This window comes from Schistocerca americana, chromosome 5 (assembly GCF_021461395.2).
Source record: "Schistocerca americana isolate TAMUIC-IGC-003095 chromosome 5, iqSchAmer2.1, whole genome shotgun sequence".
In the NCBI taxonomy this organism is placed as follows: Eukaryota; Metazoa; Arthropoda; class Insecta; order Orthoptera; family Acrididae; genus Schistocerca; species Schistocerca americana.
The window spans coordinates 296,797,081-296,813,922 of record NC_060123.1 but is presented as its reverse complement, the minus strand read 5'-3'; the positions used below and the strand labels follow the sequence as shown (position 1 = coordinate 296,813,922).

Here is a 16,842-nt window from a genome sequence, read left to right as displayed (position 1 = left end):
ATACTACCATCTCTGAAAGTTGCCTGTCCTACAATTTTATCAACAACAGTACCGGTACACGTGTTCCACTAGCAGAGTGTCAGAATGATTTTCGGTTATGAATCTCTACTCGGTCGTTTCCAGACCAGGGTCCCTTACCTTAAATTAATACTCTTAGCCTTCTCTATCGTCCCTGAAAGTTTGTATTGTAACATCAGTACGGAATCACCCAGTAGATAACCTTACGCTCCCAGTATTTTGTCCCTGTTACTTATAAAAATTTAATTCCAGCCAATATTATCAAAAGCTTTGTTTGAATCTACAAATACTATAAACGGAGGTATGACTTTCCTCAGCCTGTCGTCTAAGATAGGTCGTGGATCAGTATGGCCTCGCGAGTTGCTACATTTCTCTATCTCGTACTTGCTAAAGGAACCGTGACCTTGTCGATAGGAGCGAATCAGCCGTTTTTAAGACAACGCAGGCGTTTACCGCAGTTTGCGAGTTTTGCCGCTGGGACATCTGCTACGAAACAGCCTTCGCTGCGTGCCTTACGCATTTGTGGCACCGCGCGTTGCGTGTAAGGTTCCGGACCTCCCTCCGGATGGACCGTTCCAGCGCAACAGCGCCTGCTTCTGACGCGCACAACCCATCAATCTCGCCGCGGAACGTACAGTGCAGGTCACCCCGTCCCCTCTGCCTGCCCCCGACTATGCAATTAACATCCCAGTCCCTTGCCGGAGCGCCCGCTGCCACGCGAGAAAACACACACACACAACGGGGGTGTCTACCAGACACAGCGCAAAGCGTTGTTCCGCCTACAGCTTTCTGTTTGCGGGCTTGTCAAACATGTGGAATGCGCGCTATGTCTGTTTACGTAACTGAAACGCGTTCTGTCTGCGGAATTTCCGCTAAGCACAACAGGAATTTCAGACTCAGTTTCCGATTTCGGTACGAAATGGCAGCGATTGTGTGGTTTGCTTTGTCCGTCAAACGTCTGCCCGACACCACATAAACGATTTTGCTCCGGGGGATTTCAGGCGAATTCCTCACGTAACAAGTTTCTTGCGGTAGCCATTTTTCGCAGCTGCTGTATATAAATTGTAGTAGATAGCAAGAAAACTCCTTTTGAATGTTGCACATGAATTTTCTATTTATACACGCATATGCGTTTTGGCTGTTTACAAGATGTCCTCACTAGAGTATTAGATGATTTTTTGTTTTCTCACAAATGTCTCTGTGCACTCTAAAAAGCTAATTTTATTAATGTCCAGCACTACCAACTGAAGAGTGTTTTATGATTTAACTTTGGCCTTTATAAATTTTAAGAATGTCCACCTTTTATCTCGCGAGAAGATCACGAAAATAATACTGGAATGACTCGAGAACACACACAAGCTTACTAACAACAGTCCTTACTCCCACGTATCCTTCGCAGTTGGAACGGGAAAAGGCTGTAAGTGACCGTCGTAGATGAACTACCTTCGGCACACGCAGCTAGTGGAATACACATGTAATTATAGATTAATCGTTCCTAAATGCAACCAGAAAGATAATTATGCTAAATGTAACCAGAAAGATAATTATGATTATTTTTAAATAGTACACCTCTGGATCGTTAACCAGTAGATGTTACTTTCGCAACTAATAACAGTGACTGATCTTGCAATTTAATAAAACAGTGATAGAAGTACGACTGAGTTTAAAAGTGCTGCCTCTCGAGTCATCGACCTTACTCTGTTACGCACAGAAACAGAATACCCACGCTAAATCTTCGTGTTTTAGCTAGGACGTTTTGTGTCAGAGACAAATTTAGAATATTTCCAGTTTCCCGGGTACGACCAAGGCTTCTGGAACGTTTATATTGGTTTTAAGGCAAATCTTGGAACCGGAATTCTGGTTCAAATGGCTCTGAGCGCTATGGGACTCAACTGCTGTGGTCATCAGTCCCCTAGAACTTAGAACTATTTAAACCTAACTAACCTAAGGACATCACACACATCCATGCCCGAGGCAGGATTCGAACCTGCGACCGTAGCAGTCGCACGGTTCCGGACTGCGCGCCTAGAACCGCGAGACCACCGTGGCCGGCGAACCGGAATTCTCTTTCCAAATATTACCAACTGGAAAAATACTGCATCCCGTGCCTGGATTTGGCTGGAAAAGAAATAGAGTGCTCTACGACGACTCACTCTGCCAACACGAATGGAGGGAATGAAATATGAAAGAAAAAAATACAAATGAAGTACAATTTACCATTGATTTATTCATAATTTTCTTATTTACTAATTCTGTGTAATAATGCGACTGACACACAACTCAAAACAACTGACATTACAGAATATGAAGTGTAAATAATATGTGTTATTGCTTCTCCAGCCAGAATAAGTTGCTTCATGGAACGCATGTTTCCGTAACTACTGTACACCAATACGTGGCAGACAGCCGTTATATTGTTGGTTGATGAACTGCCTGTTGGCTTCTGTCTCGGGTTCCTCGGCCGATGTTTGTTTGATAATTTTTCTGACGTTTCGCCAGCACGAGTGGCTGGCAATATCAGAGCTTCACTCTCCATTGCTGGTGGTGGACTGGAGTCGAGCTCGCAGCTGCGGATTATATGTACCTGGCGCACCAACATGCAAGGGCTCGGCGCCAGGTACATATAATCTGAGGCCGCAAGATAGACTCTAGTTCACCACTAGCAATGGAGAGAAGCTTTCACAATACCAGCCACTCGTGCTGGCGAAACGTAAGAAAAATTATCAAACAAACGTCGGCCGAAGAATCCGAGGTAGGAGCCAGCAGGTAGCTGGTCGTAGGTTGTGTTCCAAAAATGAACTGCGTACAGACAAAATTGATGACACTTTCTGCAGGACCTGACCATTTTGCTGGACAATGCTCAAGCACGTACAGTGCAAGCTGTTACTGATTTGTTTGACTGATGGGGCTGCTAAGTGCTATACCACCCACTGCACTCTCCTGACTTAAGCCCTCGTAAGTTCAACTCGATTTCTAAACTGAAGGAAACACTTCACGGCATTCGCTTCAGAAATGCTACAAATTCGTCGGGCAATAGACCGCGCCGCTCGAACTGTCAACACAACTGGTACTGCTAAGAGTCCTACGACTTCCACATCGCTGGAAACGAGCTATACTCAATGCTGGTGACTACTCTGAAGGTCAGTAAAACTTTGAAACACGTATCTATTTTGTACGAGCTGTAAATAAACAGTTGTTTCAACATTGTCCGCCAACAGATGGCGTAGTGGCACAGCTGCCAGGGCGCCATGTGTGTCTATTCTTTAATAGAGAATGTTAGCAGCGAGAAGGCTCATTGTGGTGCACACGTGTGAAGCAAGCAGGCAACTATGCCACAAAGACACACGCGTGCTTCGTACAGCCAACTGAGCGTGTTTCAAAGAGGTTAAATTGTGGCCTTCCGAGTGACGGGGCAGTCCTTTCGGAGAATTGCCAAAGCAGTTGGACGAGCTGTGTCAGCTGTGCAACGATGCTGGTATCAGTGGTCACATGAACAGTCTCACACCCGTAGACGAGGTACTGGACATCCATGCAGCACAGACGCGCGCCACAATCGTCGTATTATAAGGGCAGTAGTGGCAGATCGTACAGCTACCACAGCACAGCAGAGGTAGGAGGGACTGTGCCAACACGAGCTATTACGAATCGGTTATTAGCACTGAAAGTATGGGCACGCACACAGCCGTCTTCCATTCACGCCACAGCATGGAAGTGCACGGTTCGACTGATGCCGTCAAAGGATCACTTGGAAGAAGGAGTGGCTCACAAAGGTCTACAGCGATGAAAATAGTTCTGCCTGTTTAAGTGATGGTCGTCATAGATCTGGTCAGCGCTGTCTCGTACAGTGCATTCGTGCAAGATACTCTGGCCCCACATCAGACCTCAACGTCTGAGGTGCAATAGCTACAACTCTCGTCGACCTTTGGTGCTTCTGCAGTGAACGCTAACCAGCGCTCGGTACGGGCAGAATGTTGTTAGACCTGTTCTTTTGCCGTTCTTGCAGCAGAAACGTGATTTGTTGTTCCAACACGATAACGCTCGCCCACACACTACTCATGAAACTCAACGTACTCTTCAAGATGTGCAGCAGCTTCCCTGGTCAGCACGCTCTGCAGATTTGTATCCAATCGAACGCGTGTGGGATATGATGGGACGGAAGTGACTCGTGCGAGTCAACAACCAACTCTTACAGAACTATGTGAACAGGTATAGTGGCGTGGCATATCATATCCCATAACAGTACTCGCCATTTGCACGATCGACTGGATGCCAGAGTCAGCACTTGCATTGCCACCTGTGGAGTCTACACCACATACTGATATGTGTGTTGCAGCATGGGTCGATACCTGATACTTCAGAACCGCTTGCGGTATTAATATCATTTCATGTATTCCAGATGCAGTGTTGTAACATCAAATCGTAGGTGAATTGGAAACCTCTAAAAGGATATACCAATATTTTTCCTGCTGTGTATTTCAACAATCGTATTAGGTTTCGTTTTTTTCTGTCTGTCTTATCTTTCCGACTGTACTTCTTTGCCAGCTGAAATAATTCTCACACTTGTGTATGTAATAGAAGCTTAAGCTTCGCTTCTCAAGCGCTCAGTTCGCCTATCATCGCAAATAATTACGCCGTGGGATAGTCGGTTCTTTAGCAGACATATAGTTAGCGTTAGGCTTCTTCTTATGATGCATCTAAAACAATAAGTTCGCACATATGCCCCAATTTCCCTTGTGGTTGACTTATTTCACAAATAACCGCGATATTGTCACACTGCAAGGTGGGCAGTCTGTTTTGACCAGCTAGGAGCAGCGCTCGGATCTCTCCAGAGTGAACAGCCACACACACACACACACACACACACACACACACACACACACACACACACACACACACACGCACGCACCCACCTGCGAGCGACTCCGTTGCTGACGTCCCAGGCCAGCATGGTGTGCGCCCGCTTCGCTGCGTCCTCCGATCCGTCCAGCAGCAGGCCGAAGCCGCCGTTTATCACCTCGCCCCTGTCCGAAAAGAAATCACATCAACAACACTCAAGTACAATAGCAGCTGAAGCGTTTGTTACACTACTGGCCATTAAAATTGCTACACCACGAGGATGACGTGCTAAAGACGCGAAATTTAACCGACAGGAAGAAGATGCTGTGAAATGAAAATGATTAGCTTTTCAGAGCATCCACACAAGGTTGGCGCCGGTGGCGACACCTACAACGTGCTGACATGAGGAAAGTTTCTAACCGATTTCTCATACACAAACAGCAGTTGACCGGCGTTGCGTGGTGAAACGTTGTTGTGATGCCTCGTGTAAGGAGGAGAAATGCGTACCATCACTTTTCCGATTCTAGGTCGGATTGTAACCAATCGCGATTGCGGTTTATCGTATCGCGACATTGCTGTTCGAGTTGGTCCAGATCCAATGACTGTTAGCAGAATATGGAATCAGTGGGTGCAAGAGGGTAATACGGAACGCCGTGCTGGATCCCAATGGCCTCGTTTCACTAGCAGTCGAGATGACAGGCATCTTATCAGAATAGCTGTAACGGATCGTGCAGCCACGTCTCGATCCCTGAGTCAACAGATGGGGACGTTTGCAAGACAACAACCATCGGCACGAACAGTTCGACGACGTTTGCAGCAGCATGGACTATCAGCTCGGAGACCATGGCCGCGGTTACCCTTGACGCTGCATCACAGACAGGAGCGCCTGCGATGATGTACTCAACGACTAACCTAGGTGCACGAATGGCAAAATGTCATTTTTTCGGATGCATTCAGGTTCTATTTACAGCATAATGATGGTCGCATCCGTGTTTGGCAACATCGCGGTGATCGCACATTGGAAGCGTGTATTCTTCATTGCCATACTGGCGTATTACCTGGCGTGATGGTATGGGGTGCCATTGGTTACACGTCTCAGCCACCTCTTGTTCGGAAATTCACGGCACTTTGAACAGTGGACGTTACATTTCAGATGTGTTACGACCCTTGGCTCTACCCTTCATTCTATCCCTGCGGAACCTTACATTTCAGCAGGATAATGCACGGCCGCATGTTGCAGGTCCTGTACGGGCCTTTCTGGATACAGAAAATGTTCGACTGATGCCTGGCCAGCACATTCTCCAGATCTCTTACCAACTGAAAACTTTTGGTCAATGGTGGCCGAGCAACTGGCTCGTCACAGTACGCCAGTCACTAGTCTTAATAAACTGTGGTATCGTGTTGAAGCTGAATGGGCAGCTGTACCTGTACACGCCATCCAAGCTCTGTTTGACTCAATTCCCAGGCGTATCGAGGCCGTTATTGCGGCCAGAGGGGGTTGTTCCGGGTACTGATTTCTCAGGATCTATGCACCCAAGTTGCGTGAAAATGTAATCACATGTCAGTTCTAGTATAATATATTTGTCCAATGAATACCCGTTTAGCATCTGCATTTCTTCTTGGTATAGCAATTTTAATGGCCAGTAGTGTATTATACCAGTGTTGTCAAGTGGGTCTACCACGAGACAACATTAATGTAAAAAAGTTTATTTTATCCATGCTGGGCACTGTTGATCTCCGTGACTGCTAATGATAGTTGATGAAGTACGCAACAAGCCACAAATTCATTTAGAAAGCTATATTTTAATGTCGTTGCTGGTTTTGGGCATTCACGCCCGTCTTCAGATGACCAACTCTTTAAACTATGTCGTTGCAGCACACTATCTGCTGCTGCTTGGCATGAGAATATTTGAGTATTTAGCACAACTTTACGAGGTGTGTGGGGAAAGTAATGAGACTGAATTTTCACTTACCAAAGATTTTTTTCCAAACAACAATGCGGTCCCCTTCAAAGTACCTCTTTTCGGCAGATATACTCTGGCGCAGTCGTTATTCCCAGTCTTGGTAGCAGCGATGAAACGCTTCAACTGATAGGGACTTTAACATGTCGGTCCCATTCTTTTGAATTTTTTCCAGAGTTTCAAAATCACGTCCTTTTAAGATGTTTTTCAATTTCGGGAGAAATGTCACGAGGACTCAGATGAGGTACATAGGGGCTGGGGAACAACAGGAATGCCTTTTTGGTCCAAAAATTCCGTGATGGAAGTGGCTGTGTGACATGGGGCGTCGTCATGTAACATCTTCCAATTGTCTGCAATGTCCGGTCTCACTCGATTCACTCTTTTGCTGAGCCTTTCGAGGACATCTTTGTTTAGAATTTGTCCGGTAGGAACAATTTCACAAGGGCACACAGACGTTAGACCTTTTCGTCGGTTTTTGAAGTTGAAGGTCTCCCTGAGCGAGGTTCAGTCGTCAACGTGTCCTCGGTCTTCCAAAAATGATTTGTGCCAACGCAGACCTTGTGCTCTTGATAAGGACTGTTCCACAAAGGCCTGTTTCAACTTTTCAAAGGTCACTCTCACGAATTATCCAAGTTTAACACAATGCTTGATGGCATATCGTTGCTCTAAATTCCACTGTTCCATTTTGATAACGTAGAACAGAAGCTGAACTACACTGATGCCGCTTTCAAAAAACACTTGATGGACGTACGGAGCTGAAACTCGGATTAAGCATGTGGAAGGAATGAACACATCTCCCAACACTAGTAAATCAACACAGCGTTGCTATACCGCGCGCAAGGTTGTAAGTTTCATTACTTTTCTCACACATATCGTATATATTGTGTGGATAGCAAAAACATGCCAATCTGCATCTATTTGATAAGACGCAAAATGAAACAGTTGTATTACATAGTGGATGGCCTATCATCTTGTACAGTGGTTTGTTTAGTATGTATGTGCTGTTAAAACACCAACACTTTGTGCATCGTCTTGGAAAGGCTTAAACACCAAAACAAAGCGACAGTTGATTTATGAGTCTCATCAAGGCGTTTGAAGCAACCTAGCTTCGAAATCGACAACGTGTAAAACAGCACCTTTAAACACATAAAAAAAGACGGCAGTGCTTAGACTATGTGAATGTTGTACTGTTTGAATATTACAGCTAGGTGCTTGTAAGGATAATCTTGGATAGCTACTTTCGTAGAGTTTCTATATGGCTCTTCTGGTCGTCTTCTGTCGGAAGTAAAAAGCGTCAGTGTTTCAAGAACAGTACTGATGTGTAACATGATATAATGTGTAAATGAGAATAAAAAATAATCTGTATTTAAATATTTGGTTTAGGTCTGATTCGCTTCCCGTGGCTATATTTAAATTGCGCAGGAAGCCCATGGAGTGACTTTAATTTTACCGCAGCCATTATCGAGTTTTTGCAGAGAGGAATCGTGGAAAATCATATACAGAGAAAGAGCTGCCTCACCAGCCGACGCCGCCGCCGTTGTGCAGAGCGACCCAGGTGGCTCCGCGAATTGCGTCCCCGATGCAGTTCTGCACGGCCATGTCTGCAACACAAACAAGCTCTCCTGTTCACAAAGCTAGTGGCAGATACACATATAAAGAAACGACTTATGGACAAAGTTTTAGAATCATTTAAAGCTTTATTCTCCTGCTTATGTTCTGAACCGCACAGCAAAAGAAATGTGGAATAATGGCCTACATTCACGTCATTTCAATCTAACACAAAACACAGGAATATATATAGTGCTTCGCAGAAGGGGTAGAGGAAATGGAACTTCACGGGTTGAGGATATCTGAAGTTACTCCAGTGATTGTAAACTCGAGTCGATGGGGAAAGAAGGGAGGCTGTGCCGAGGTGTGTACAGGCGTACACTTAGTCAGTAAGCTCTCAGCCGAGTCGACACTTGCTCTGAATTTAGGATTATACTTGCTGACATCTGCGCATGCGCATTGACGCAGTCTCCGAGAATGTCAAATTTCACCGGGTCGACATAGATGCACGTTCGCTTTCTCAAATAAGTAGAGACTTGTTGATGTCTGCACTTGCGCATCCAAGTTGTTACAATTTAGTGCGGAGCTATTTTCTGATAAATAATACAAATAACGTGTGGTTTCCTTAAATCAGAGTGTGGCACATACTCTGTCAGTTTCTTCTTATGTTACGATACACTTTTAAGTTCAAGTAACTCACATTCACTGTCAGCTTCTGGGGTTAAATACTACACTCCTGGAAATGGAAAAAAGAACACATTGACACCGGTGTGTCAGACCCACCATACTTGCTCCGGACACTGCGAGAGGGCTGTACAAGCAATGATCACACGCACGGCACAGCGGACACACCAGGAACTGCGGTGTTGGCCGTCGAATGGCGCTAGCTGCGCAGCATTTGTGCACCGCCGCCGTCAGTGTCAGCCAGTTTGCCGTGGCATACGGAGCTCCATCGCAGTCTTTAACACTGGTAGCATGCCGCGACAGCGTGGACGTGAACCGTATGTGCAGTTGACGGACTTTGAGCGAGGGCGTATAGTGGGCATGCGGGAGGCCGGGTGGACCGCCGAATTGCTCAACACGTGGGGCGTGAGGTCTCCACAGTACATCGATGTTGTCGCCAGTGGTCGGCGGAAGGTGCACGTGCCCGTCGACCTGGGACCGGACCGCAGCGACGCACGGATGCACGCCAAGACCGTAGGATCCTACGCAGTGCCGTAGGGGACCGCATCGCCACTTCCCAGCAAATTAGGGACACTGTTGCTCCTGGGGTATCGGCGAGGAACATTCGCAACCGTCTCCATGAAGCTAGGCTACGGTCCCGCACACCGTTAGGCCGTCTTCCGCTCACGCCCCAACATCGTGCAGCCCGCCTCCAGTGGTGTCGCGACAGGCGTGAATGGAGGGACGAATGGAGACGTGTCGTCTTCAGCGATGAGAGTCGCTTCTGCCTTGGTGCCAATGATGGTCGTATGCGTGTTTGGCGCCGTGCAGGTGAACGCCACAATCAGGGCTGCATACGACCGAGGCACACAGGGCCAACACCCGGCATCATGGTGTGGGGAGCGATCTCCTACACTGGCCGTACACCACTGGTGATCGTCGAGGGGACACTGAATAGTGCACGGTACATCCAAACCGTCATCCAAACCATCGTTCTACCATTCCTAGACCGGCAAGGGAACTTGCTGTTCCAACAGGACAATGCACGTCCGCATGTATCCCGTGCCACCCAACGTGCTCTAGAAGGTGTAAGTCAACTACCCTGGCCAGCAAGATCTCCGGATCTGTCCCCCATTGAGCATGTTTGGGACTGGATGAAGCGTCGTCTCACGCGGTCTGCACGTCCAGCACGACCGCTGGTCCAACTGAGGCGCCAGGTGGAAATGGCATGGCAAGCCGTTCCACAGGACTACATCCAGCATCTCTACGATCGTCTCCATGGGAGAATAGCAGCCTGCATTGCTGCGAAAGGTGGATATACACTGTACTAGTGCCGACATTGTGCATGCTCTGTTGCCTGTGTCTATGTGCCTGTGGTTATGTCAGTGTGATCATGTATCTGACCCCAGGAATGTGTCAATAAAGTTTCCCCTTCCTGGGACAATGAATTCACGGTGTTCTTATTTCAATTTCCAGGAGTGTATTTGAGATTGAGTAGGTAATACCGACTTTCAGGCAATGATGGTCACCATGATCAGGGTAATGGCAGTCATCATTTTAATTGCCAATCTTAGCCCCACCCATAGTTCAGGGTAATGGTAGTCACCATGTTCGAGAGGTAATAGCAGTCAACATCTACTATCTGGTATATTATTTCATTGAAGTGTCATGTAGTCTCCGCTGTGCAACAGCGTAAGTTAGCATTACCATCAGAAAATGACAAACGTTTCATACTGAAAGATGGTTTTCTTACTTAAGCCTGGAGTCACTACAATGTCTGGCTGACTTTAAAAAGTAGTTGAAAGCGTAGCAATCATCATCTGTTATCTATAAAAAAAAGTATTACCATTGTTCGGCATTTTATTTCATCGGAACGATACGTAGTTTCAACTAACGGACAGCATAAGTGTAGTTTAACCTGTAAGTTAGATCAGCAGTCACGCCACGTGTGTTTTGTAATATTACAGACTAAACCTTCACATATTTTGATAAATAGTACAGACAGTTTTCGGTTCCTTTAAAGTGTGGTACAAAGATCGAATAACACTCACTGACAAGTGCAGCTTAACCTGCAAGATAGATCAGTAGTGTTAATATTCAAACTATCTGCTTTTTTTTACTGTTATCGAACAATTGAGTTACAAGCATACACCAAATGTGTTTTGTACCGTTGTAGAAAAAAATTTTACGTATTGTGATAAATGATTTCATTTTGGTTGAAAGATCGAATTTTCGTTCACAATTAGAGATCTGTGGTTAAACTCCCAAATTACAATATGAAACCCACATGTCTTTTGTACTCTAAATCTTTTCACATTTTGCAAAATAATTTTGTTTTAGTGCAAAGATTGAATTTTCGACAGATCATAGTTTCCTCTGCGTGTTAACTTGGACATCATTATCTCTGACCGTGTCGTGCTTACATACAGTATTTGGTGCGTTTCGAAGTTATATTACAAAATTACTTAGTTTAACTGACGCAACTCATTAAAGGTCTCGATAAAACGCACTATTTTAAGTACAGTTCGTTGTGCTAAGGTTGCGGAAAATATGACGTTGGTGGATAACCACGTTAACACAGGTATGTTCAAGACCAAAAGTAATAAAAGGCTAAACATGTCAGTCATTAATGTTATTTATGTTTTTCTTGATGGATTATCTTCTTCCACTCTAAAAATGATTCTTCGCCAGTTCGTTTTGGTGACATAGCCTCATTTACGCCTCAGATGAAGTGTCAATTATTACTCCAGCACACAAGTTTGTACATTTATGTCAGTAATACAGACAATTTATACATGAAAGTGGCGTTGTGCTATTTAATTTAAGAGTCCACAGTCACGTTTCACGTGTCAAGTGCTGTCATTCCATCAGCTAACATGTGTTTTGTAGAACAATAAAGCAGATAATTTAGACAAGGAAATTGCATTGTAGCACTTAGTTTGAGTGCCATGTTGTAGACTTAAAGTGTAAGTTACACAATAATTGCACTCTTCCAGTAGCTGACACAGTATTTTAGCTAACATATTCTTTGTAGAGCAATAATACAGATAACTTGGACATGGTAGTAACATTTTCATTAACATTGTGTGTATGCTTACGTGTTTTTGATAAATAATAAAGCCATTTTATACATGGGAATATTGTAAGATAAATCCTTTACGTATTTTTGACTGTATCGAAAAGTTCACATTTTAAATGCATTTATAGTAAGCCACACAATGGGACACTGAAATCAATGGCGGCTTGTAAACACAAATTCACAGTTACAGAGAGTGGACAAAAAGATGAAAACACCCTGAGAAATGGGAAGAGAAGTTCCGCCTTATGCAAGACACCTTTTTTTCTTTTGTTTCACCCATACATGTTTCAGCGCTTTTGTGCTATCGTCAGTGGGTTCGTTCAATTGTGCTGAAACATGTATGGGTGAAACAAAACAACAAAAAAGGTGTTTTGCATAAGAGCGGAACTTCTCTTCCCACTTTCGTAGTAAGCATGGACACAACAAGAAGAACTGCACCACAAGATGATTATTAACCCTGAGAAATGAATGCTTGTGGATAAATACAGATGCTAGCCAAGCCTGCACGTAGCACCGTTGTGTTTGTCCACAAACGGCTCCTGTGGAAGGCCATCAATACGTTGCAAGTGTCAGTCGTGGTCAGAATAGTATTTTGTGTAGTTGTCAGTGCATTACGTCGGAGCTAAGAGAATCAGAACGTGGGAAAATTGTTGTTGCTCGTATGGTGGTAGCTTCCGTAACCAACGTAGACTAACGTAAGTGTTTAGTGATCCAAGAGGTATCATACCGAAGCTTTATACTGAATTCGCGGAAAGTGTATATACGTCATCCGCTATATCACGACGCAGACGAAAGTGCGGGTTGCGTGATAGTGACAGACGGTCACTGACGATGGCAGTGACAAAAATAAGAGTACAGGAGCTGGAAAAGTCACCGCAGAACTGAATGTCGCACTCGTGAACCCTGTCAGCACCAAAACAACACGAATGGAGCTTTACAAGAAGGGAACTGCAGGGTGGGCTGGAGTTACTTAACTGCTCACCATTGATGCAAATGTCTGTAACGGGTAAACGATGTGCCGAAGCCATAAAATTATGACTGTGGAGCAGTGTAAGAAAGTCATTTGGTCGGATGTGTCATGTTCCATACTGTTTCTAACTTGTGGCCGAGTTTACATCGCAAAAGTGAAACCTGGTTTGGTTGGTGATGACTGAGGCAGTGATATCGTGGTTTTCCATGGACCCTATGGCTACTCTACAAGGTCATACAACTGTCAAACAATATGCGACCATTTCGCCTCATCAGACCCATCCCACGGTATAATGTCTGCTTTCCAAAGGTGAAGCTGTGTTCCAGGACTACAGGGCTCCTGTTCTCACAGCTCGCACCGTCCAGGGCTGGTTTTGTGCGCACCAGCATCAACTGTCGCATCGCCCCTGGGCACCACAGTCACCAGATCCCAGTATTACTGAGCCTGTGTGGTCTACTTTGGAGAGTAGGGCGCGCGATCGCTATCCACGTCCATCGTCGTTGTCTGAACTTGTCACCGTTTTGCAGAAAGAATGGAATAAGATTCCCTTGAAAACCATGTAGGACGCGTATTTATCCATTCCGACACGACTGCAAGCTGTTTTGAAGGCCTGCGGCTTTCCAAAAGCGTATTAGTCACGGTAATGCGTTGTATTTTTAGTGTTTCCATATTTTTGTCCAAACCTGTACATCGTAAGTGACTCATTTGCAGACCCATACTTACTGGGACATGTTTATTTCCGTCATCGTATACTTTTCACTCTTGTCAGTTTTCGCTGTTAGCTTTGATACATCCTGTATTAGGATTATGCAGTTGTGGTGCCTCCGGCGTCCCTCTGAGCTAGACACACCATGCGGCCGCTTGTGTTGCTAATTTTTTCCAAATTGGCGCACTAGCACACTGTCTGAAGGCGAAAGCCGAGTTAATAGTGTTTATCAGGACTAGGACTGTGTTTCACTTACATTAGACCCAGATGTCTGGAGCTGGCTGTCGGTTATCAAGTACCCGGAGTGAGCTCTCTCTACCTCACTCTGTGAAAGATTTTGAGCACGTACGTATCAAGCTTTCCAAGCCTTGTGTCCGCGCAAACACGTGGACACTGGAGCGTACATCACGGGCCTAGCTGGCGTCGGCTGCATCAAACCCCGATGAAGGCGGCCGGACACCGAAATTAAACATTACAGTAATATCAGTAGGAAACGGAACGACAACTCACCAACACGGGAACTAGGAGCGATCAGACGAACTAGCTCAAAAGGGGATGTAACACTCAGACGTACAAACATGGAATCAAAAATGATAGCAGCTGTTGACCAAATTCTGACGGACTTTCAACTAGAACTAAAGCAGAAAAGGGCACCCACCGCAACCTTTGCACGAGTTAGGAAAAACAGAATATGGGCATTAGCACTATGTAAAATCAGACTTCGTGGACAAAATGGTTAATTGAGATCTGAAAACAAAAGACTGCGTAGGGAACTAGCGGCGGCAAATTCTCGTGGCGCAGTAGACAGAACTCAACTTTCTGAAATGGAGATCGAAGCCCTAAAGATATAAAATCAAAAATTGCACAGTGAAAGGAGGCCAACGCCATTGACTTTCGCTGCAGTAGCGGCAGATGGCGCAGTCCCCAAGCCGGAAACCAGGGTTGAAGAAAAAATCGATTTAGCGAAAAATAAACAGGCAAGTGTTCTCTTTTTTAAGCCAGAGAACAACTAGGACGCTAAAGCCATAAGGCAAACCTTAATCAAACAATAAATCGTAGACTTGACAAAATAAAAGTTAAAGCAATAAGGAATTCAGCAAACACAGCAGTTCTTGAAATTGAGACACAAACAAACTAGAGGAAGATTATTGAAAAAACATCAAACTTGAAGGACATTCAACGCAAAGAACCCACAAAACTAAGGTCATTGCTGGCAGTACAGAGGGTTCCAACGACACTTACAGATCAAGACTTTATAGAACAACTTCTTCAAATAAATCTCAGCGACCATATCACCAAAGAAGAATTAAGTCAAAATACTATTCAAAACAGGTCCAAAAGGGAAAATAACGGTTAACAGTGTTCTAGAGGTGACATCAACGGTTAGATTACTGTTATTACAGAGGGATAGGGTGTACATACAATTTGAATCTGCACGCATCAGGGAATATGTGTCAGTGCAAAAGTGGGATTTTGGCCATTCATCGAAGAGATGTCACAGGGAAGCCGTGTACGGGAAATGTGCGAAACCTAGTCACAAAAAATTCGAGTGTCATAAGAAGTAATTCTTGGCTGTGTTTTTGCAATAACCGGAAAAGAACATGTAACGAAGCTGGGGGACCAGAATGCCCTACTTACGAAGAACTCCACAAAAGACAAATAGAGAAAAAACGGAGTATGATGCCCCAACAATGTCAACTAGTACACATCAAAACAAAATCAGAGAGGTAACAACACTCTTTGGAAATTCAGTTGAGGATATGAATATAATTATCGACAACGAAAACGTACAAAAGTCCTCGCAAAAAACACTGATGTGAACACTAGCATCACATGTCACAGAAGCAAACACAAATCACCAGCAACCAAGACACGAGCGTGGCGACGTGCAATAACATGGAGGCAACAGCTAGGGCTGCTGCTGACCACACACTCTCCAATGGTCATCAGTATTGTCAATAGTCGTAACATTGTGCAAGAAAATATTTTAGCCTAGCAGACTACAAGGGCGATGTGTGTTTCTACGGCGACGTGGACTACAGTGGTACTCCTTCATTCACACTTCAAACGGCTCAAGGGAAGTACATAATACACTACTGGCCATTAAAATTACTACACCACGAACATGTCGTGCTACAGGCGCGAAATTTAACCGACGGGAAGAAGATGCTGTGATATGCAAATGATTAGCTTTTCAGAGCATTCACACAAGGTTGGCGCCGGTGGCGACACCTACAACGTGCTGACATGAGGAAAGTTTCTAACCGATTTCTCATACACAAACAGCAGTTGACCGGCGTTGCCTGGTGAAACGTTGTGATGCCTCGTGTAAGGAGGAGAAATGCGTACCATCACGTTTCCGACTTTGATAAAGGTCGGATTGTAGCCTATCGCGATTGTTGTTTATCGTATCGCGACATTGCTGCTCGCGTTGGTCGAGATCCAATGACTGTTAGCAGCATATGGAATCGGTGGGTTCAGGAGGGTAATACGGAACGCCGTGCTGGATCCCAACGGCCTCATTTCACTAGCAGTCGAGATGACAGGCATCTTATCCGCATGGCTGTAACGGATCGTGGAGCCACGTCTCGATCCCTGAGTCAACAGATAGGGACGTTTGCAAGACAACGACCACCTGCACGAACAGTTCGACGACGTTTGAAGCAGCATGAACTATCAGCTCGGTGACCATGGCTGCGGTTACCCTCGACGCTGCATCATAGACAGGAGCGCCTGCGAAGGTGTACTCAACGATGAACCTGGTTGCACGAATGGCAAAACGTGTTTTTTTTTTTTTCGAATGAATCCAGGTTCTGTATACAGCATCATGGTGGTCGCATCCGTGTTTGGCGACATCGCGGTGAACGGTGAACGCTTATTGGAAGCGTGAATTCGTCATCGCCATACTGGCGTATCACCCGGCGTGATGGTATGGGGTGCCATTGGTTCCACGTTTCGGTCACCTCTTGTTCGCACTGACGGCACTTTGAACAGTGGACGTTACATTTCAGATGTGTTACGACCCGTGGCTCTGCCCTTCATTCGATCCCTGCGAAACCCT

General features: G+C 45.2%; 1 protein-coding gene across 1 annotated transcript in view; it reads right to left on the bottom strand.

The window, feature by feature from the left end:
* LOC124616326 (urocanate hydratase-like) overlaps positions 1-16,842 on the bottom strand; it is a 424,523-nt gene that overhangs the window by 11,866 nt on the left and 395,815 nt on the right. The window contains exons 13-14 of the mRNA XM_047144631.1: positions 8,335-8,416; positions 4,929-5,039 (exon numbers count right to left, since the gene is read on the bottom strand). Coding sequence (XP_047000587.1) covers positions 4,929-5,039; positions 8,335-8,416 — 193 coding nt within the window. The remainder of the gene's footprint in view (positions 1-4,928; positions 5,040-8,334; positions 8,417-16,842) is intronic.